Source organism: Rhagoletis pomonella, unplaced genomic scaffold (assembly GCF_013731165.1).
Source record: "Rhagoletis pomonella isolate Grant_MI unplaced genomic scaffold, Rhpom_1.0 Rhpom_scaffold_00006, whole genome shotgun sequence".
Taxonomy (NCBI): Eukaryota; Metazoa; Arthropoda; class Insecta; order Diptera; family Tephritidae; genus Rhagoletis; species Rhagoletis pomonella.
The window spans coordinates 43714172-43720615 of record NW_023458560.1 but is presented as its reverse complement, the minus strand read 5'-3'; the positions used below and the strand labels follow the sequence as shown (position 1 = coordinate 43720615).

The window sequence follows — 6444 nt, the reverse complement described above, 5'->3', positions numbered from 1 at the left end:
GGTGAGTTGAGGTGAGGTGAGAAAAGCTGAGTTGGGTTAAGTTGAGGTGAGGTGAGTTAAGGTTAACTTAGTTTAGATTAAGAGGACAGCTCTGAAAAGAGTTCACTCGGAGATCAAAAAGGCCCATTGCAAGGCCCAGAGGTATCCCCAGGCCTATACCCACATATCTTTGATTTATTTTCATTCCCTGAAGAATCCTAGCAGCCTAGCTTCCAGTGGAGCTTTCTCTAAGATATCTAGGTTCTCGAAGAAACGGTCCCCAAGTTTTTGGAGCCATTTTCCTCGGAGTGCTTAGCACTCGCAGAGGAAGTGCTGGACGGATTCTATTTCCCTCCTCATCTATGCAGCTTCTGCAGAAATTGTTATAGGGGGCTTCGAACTTGGCAGCCATGTGGCCAATGGTCCAGTGTCCCGTTAGTATTCCTGTGCGAAGCCTAAAGCTTGGCGCTGAAAGCCTTAAAAAGCTCTTTGTTCTTCGTTTTTCGAGTTGTGACCAGAGCGAACGCGATCGGTAGGTGTGTAGATTTTTCCACCTATTGTTTGTGGCTGCCCTGGTCAATCTCTCAACTTTTGAAGACAGAAATCGCAGGGGAGATTTCACGATCTGAGTCGCTTCCGCAAGTTCCATCTCATATCCCCTCCCAAGCAAATGCGTCCGCTCCCCCATTTCCAGCGACACCACTATGTCCCGGGACCCGGTAAAGATTGGTTGCGTGTTGCTGTAGGGCTGGCAGGGATCATCGGAATTTTGGGGCTAATTCGTGGTAGCTCGAAATAGTCTAATATGTATCTATACTAAAATGCTCAGTGAATAGAGTAGTCGATTAAGCCATGTCTGTCTGTCCGTCCATGTTGCCCTTACTCCAAGGTACTTTGGCATTGAAAATATCGACATCGGACTGTAACCTCGTCCACTTCCCATATAACGGTGTCTTCGAAAAACGTAAAAACTGCGATATTGGATCCAAACTGTTGAAAGTTTGCATGTGAAGTAGAATTTTGGTCGGAAACAAGACTCAGTAGACGCTGCACCACTCCCTACCGAACTCTTTGCCAGCCCTGCCTAGAGTATAGCTAAGAAATTTGTTAAAAATATTTGAAATCAGGCAATGACTACGCCCTCCTCTCATATAACGGTTATTTAGAGAAACACGAAAACTGCGATAAATCAGTAACTACTGAAGCTAATTGACTCAAAATCGATGCTTGCAACAACCACTTAGCAGAAAATTAGATTATTTTAACTTTATGGATAATGGGCGTGGTGCCGCCCACTTGTGACGATAAATGTGTATCTCGGTAACAGATTTATCAATTTCTACCAAACTTGGAGCACTTAATTACCTTGGTAGAGGAAAGGAATACGTTGAATTTTATCGAAATCGGACTAACACACGGACACACACCGCACGTATAACGGTAAATTTCAGAAATACGAAAACTCCAACATTTCAATAACTGAGGACGCTAATTTACTACAAGTTAATACTTAAAACAATCTATTAACAAAAAATAAGACTGCTAAGCTATTTTGGAAACAGGCGTGGCACCACTGCCCACTTATGACTACAAAGCTGTAACTCGGTAACCGCTTTATCGATTGCTTTAGAAAATTATGTTGCTTTCACTGTTGTGGTTTTCGCCTCTGGCAACCCTTAAAACAATTGCAACCCACACATGCACACGCACACACGTATACGATACTTAGCCAATTTATTTGTTCAATATAAACAGTTGCCAACGAATTGCTATTCGCCGATGTAAGTAGTAAACAACCAACAAACGCTGAACACGAACGGAAACAAAAAATCGCAAGAAAATAACACACAAATCGAATTGAATGCACAGGTGAAAAATTGCGAAGCCGCACAAGGCAACGTATTAGCAATCAGCTGAAATTGCAATTGCAATTGCACTTCGCGTGCTGCAAGCAAGCAAACATATCAGCGCCTCATATAGTGCCTTATACCAGCATCAATTTTTGCACGATTCACCTAAAATACTAAAAACACCGTATGCACTTACAAGATGGTTTTTTTTTCTTCTATTTTACAGTGTGAAGAACTGCTAGCGAATCAACAACATGAAATTGGAATACGATACAAATCCATTCAAGCGACCGATGAATGCGCTACAAAAACAATGGCACCGTATACTCATCGCACGACGTGTTGGCTTTGGACCGCCAAGCCCAACGAGTAATGGCAACCAAATGCAAACCTAGTAAGTAGCAGACAAATAAAGAGTGAATACACAAAGAGAGGGGCGGGGGGCGAGAGAGAGCGAGTGGAGAAGTGCAAATTTTATATTAGATAACCCGTAATAGGAATCTCCAGCAACAGTGGGACAATCAAAGTGGCAGTGTGGCAATAAGCGAATGGAAGAAGGGTAAAAGAGTGAAGCCTGCCGCTGTGACACGGAATTGTTGCACCAACAATATTGCTGTTACGCTGCTTTTCCTCCTACTTAGCCTCGTGTGTATACTTTGTTGCTGCCTTGTTAGTAGTGCTGCACAGGAAGACACCGTAAAAGCGCAACAAATCTTTTTAGATTTCGTCAGGAAATTGCATTTCCTTACTGCCTCGTTTAGCTTGATTTGATTTGTTTCCTCGCACAACCTGCTTTCGATCATTCAGTGCACATCCTTAGCCGTTCATCCTTAGCTGCCACATGAACATGTTCTGGTGCGGTTTGTGCTGCTTGCTGGCTGGCGGCGTTGATCCATGTTCCACACTAGTTAGCGCTCTTGTACGTGTACAACACCAACACAGAACAGCGTTGCACAGTTGTCGTACTTAGTCGCAAATCCCTTACGGCCAACAGCGATGCACTCGTGCATACAGAGTTTTACATCGCATCTACTCACCGGCACCCCCGCCGGTGTATTGTTGGAAAATGCCTTTACCTTTATTTTTATGTGGTTTCTATTCTTCGGTTTACTTTGTGCTTAGTGCTCTTGCTCGATTCATCTTCTCGAGTTTTGTATGCGCTCAGCAAATATTTTCATTTCATATTTCACATCATTGTCCTTTTATTTAACTTTTATTTGCAACGTTGCTTTTGACTTTTTTGCCTCTACCGGCGCGTCGGTAATCCATCGATGTACATACATATCTGCACAATTCAACTTCTTCTTTCCGATTTCCTCACTATCTCCTGCACTTTGCTCTTTTCCTGTTGTATACCTGCAGCCAAGAAGTTTGCCAAAGGCGTTACATGGATGCATTCCGTCGTTACAATGCTGAGTTCCGCAAGGAAGTACAACAACATGAAGTCATGCAACCGACTGCCATCGATGCGATGCGTGTTCACAGGTATGTATTTTTCGTAGTAGATTGGATAATTTTTACAAGGTAAAAATAGTATTTCAAGTATTACAAATGCAAATAATAATTTGAGCAGAGAACTGCTGTAGGAAAATATGTCAACATAGTGATAAAATATAATCTACACATATAAATGTAGTCTTTTCAAGTTTTATTGAGCTTTATACAACGATTTTATTCTTTAGAAAATAGCAACAAAGTCTATCCATTTTGAACATATTTAAATGAAATGTTGTTCGTTGGTAAGAGCATCAGCGAGGAAGGGCTGCACCCACAATACTAATTTTTGTATACCACGGTTGGTAGTAATCTGAGTAAGATACCGAAGGGGGCGAAATTTGGAGAAATTGTCTTGAAAATTTAAAAAATCATAGCTCAAGAGCTCGGTTCAAGGTCCGATTTCGCTCATTATTTATATTCGTTGGTTTCCACATAAGAAGTAGATTACCCCTATTAACCGCATGCAGCTAAAACGCCAAAATTTAATATGACATTTTAAACAGGTGGCAGCACTCTTAAAAACCGGAAAAAAATAATGCAAATGTTGGTCAGAGTTATGAGCGAGCTGTGTGCCAATTTTAATCTTAATCCTTTGAGTCGTTTCTGAGGAAAAGAGGACAAGTATCGCATGGTGGTGTGGTTGCTCTAATTTCAAATCACCCTGTCTCGATAAAAAGTTCTAACTTCAAAAAATAAAAAAGTTTAACATATCAGTTTTGAATTTGAAAGGAATGGTGCAGATTTGAAGATCTTCATAAAAAATATATATAGTTAGAGAGATATGACATTTCGAATACGTGGCAACCCTAATCAATAGTATTTTAAAATTAAAGCTTTCATAAAACTGCTTCGTTTGACACTCATATTTAAATATATCATATATGTATGTACAGATCTTGAGTATAAGTAAGAAACAATGAACTTTTCTTAAATCTTTTTCATCTGACATTGGTATCAATTAATTGCTGAATTAATTTGAATTTGATTTTTCAAATACGTGGCAATCCTTCTAAGTACCTATAGTTCAAATATCAAGCCTTTATAAACGCGTTTCGTTTGACGCCCATCTTGTTAATTCACTTAACTTATTAAATAATTTATTAAATAATTGACCTTTTTGAACTGACCTGCTTCAAATACCCTGAAAATATTTGTAAAGTTGAACTTAAGGCTTGCTGCATGTAGTTAAGAGAAACAAAGTCTTTTCTAAAACATTTCGAATGATACCCATATTGTAATAAATGATTTAATTTGTCAACCAAATGAGATTACGAAACTTTGAAATACAGCGTGGAAGACAGAGTAACTAGCTAGTGATAAGTGATTAAGTTCTTTAGTAAACCACATACCGGCTACCTTGATCGGTCTTGGAGACATCAGCATACATACCAAATATGGCGCCGGGGTTTTTGGCCATTCATTGTCAGTGTTATGACTGAAAATATACCACGGAAGGCACAAGTCCGCCACAAAGCCAATGCTCCGTTATTCTATAATCCTTAAAATGGATGTGTGTACTAACTTCTAATGCAATTTTAAAGATACTGAGAACTAAATAAGAGCAAACAAAATTCTTTACTGAGCACTCAACCCACCCAAATTAAAGAACTTTCACTACTTTTATTGCTTTTGCCGCAAGTAAACAAATCCGTCAACCCACTCCTACACAAGTGCCACTTAGCCCTCTGAACACTTTCTCGATACTTTGTAAAGTTTTGAAACATTTGGAATCGACACCTTCGCAACAAAAAACAAAGGAATCCTCAGCGAGTTAAACTAACTGCAATCCAACACCGCTAAGTATTTCCTTTAACCTTTGTTGACCCTCTTAGCTTAATTCGCTTTTAACACCAAAAACTGAAGCGCCAAAAAGGCTATTGCTGCCAAAGGTAAAAACAACAACCACCGCTTGCTTAGTTTTTGTTGTAGTGTGGCAATTAACTATATGGATTTAACATTTTCTAACAAACCTTGAGGTACACACTTTTGTAAAACAATAGCAAAAACAACAACTGAAGTAGCATTTTAAGCATATTTGACATATTTTAATACTCGCAGCTAAAACTAAATCGGAATTTTTTGTACTTTATTCACTCCGCAGAACCTTCGCCATCACAACACTTTGGCCGCCATTGCACTCGAAGCGCGAAATCAACCTGACACTGGAACAATTGGAGAATATTTTGAGTGTCAAAGAACGACGTCGTTTAGAGGAGATACTCAAACGCGAAACAAAGCGTGGATAAAATGACAGTGAAGCTGAATTGGTAATGTGGTAGTACTGGCTGGATGGGAAGGAGGAAGGGGGCGGATTGGAAAACGTTAAATCAAAAAGTAGTGGAAATGGAAGAGAAGTGATTATCAGGTAGCGGTTAAGTAGCAGATGTCGACGAAGAAGCTATGACGAAGGTGGCTTCCATAGAAGGAGATCGCATTTCCAATCGTTGAGATGGTCAGAAATGTAATAGGAATTCCGATTTGTTAAAGAAATATGTATGTGGAGCATTAGAAGCAATTTGTTTTTTTAGTTAAATTTCTAGCGCAAAGAGAACTAACAGTTGTGGCACAAGAATTTGTGTATTTAATTAAATAATTTATTCAAACATTTTTATAGTGCATATAGATATATACATACATTTATTTGAGCAATCTTTTAATCATTGCTAAATGAACTGTTAGAAAGCTTTAAAATTAGGAGAACGAAGGTAGTCGCCTACGCTGATGGCTTGACTATACTACTTTCCAGAAAATTCTTGCAAACAATGAGTTAGCTGCTGGAATCAGCACTGGAGAGTGTTTCCAATTGAGCATAAAACAAAATGGCTAGAAGTTCACCCTTCCAGAACCGCACTTGTCTCGTTCACAAGGCAAAAAGAAAAAATCCGGAATTCCCCTACACAAAGCTGGACGGGACTAGTCTGAACCTTTCACATCCGAGGTGAAATATTTAGGTATTATCCTTGACCCCAAACTAGCGTAGAGGCGCAAAGTAGAAAAAAGAGCAAAGAAAGATCTGTACTATACCTGTAAAAGGGCTTTCGGGAAAAACTGGGCGCTGTCACTGCATATCATTCACAGTTATCCGACCGATTTTAACCTATGGAGCGCTGGTCTTATG

At 39.5% G+C, this 6444-nt stretch overlaps 1 protein-coding gene across 1 annotated transcript; it reads left to right on the top strand.

Annotated features, from left to right (window-relative positions):
• Positions 1–2079: 2079 nt before the first annotated feature.
• On the top strand, positions 2080–5621 carry LOC118741692. Its single transcript, XM_036473666.1, has 3 exons — positions 2080–2223; positions 3192–3314; positions 5428–5621. The coding sequence occupies exons 1-3, from the start codon at positions 2084–2086 to the stop codon at positions 5570–5572; spliced, it is 408 nt and encodes a 135-aa protein (XP_036329559.1). The 5' UTR covers positions 2080–2083; the 3' UTR covers positions 5573–5621.
• Positions 5622–6444: the final 823 nt, after the last annotated feature.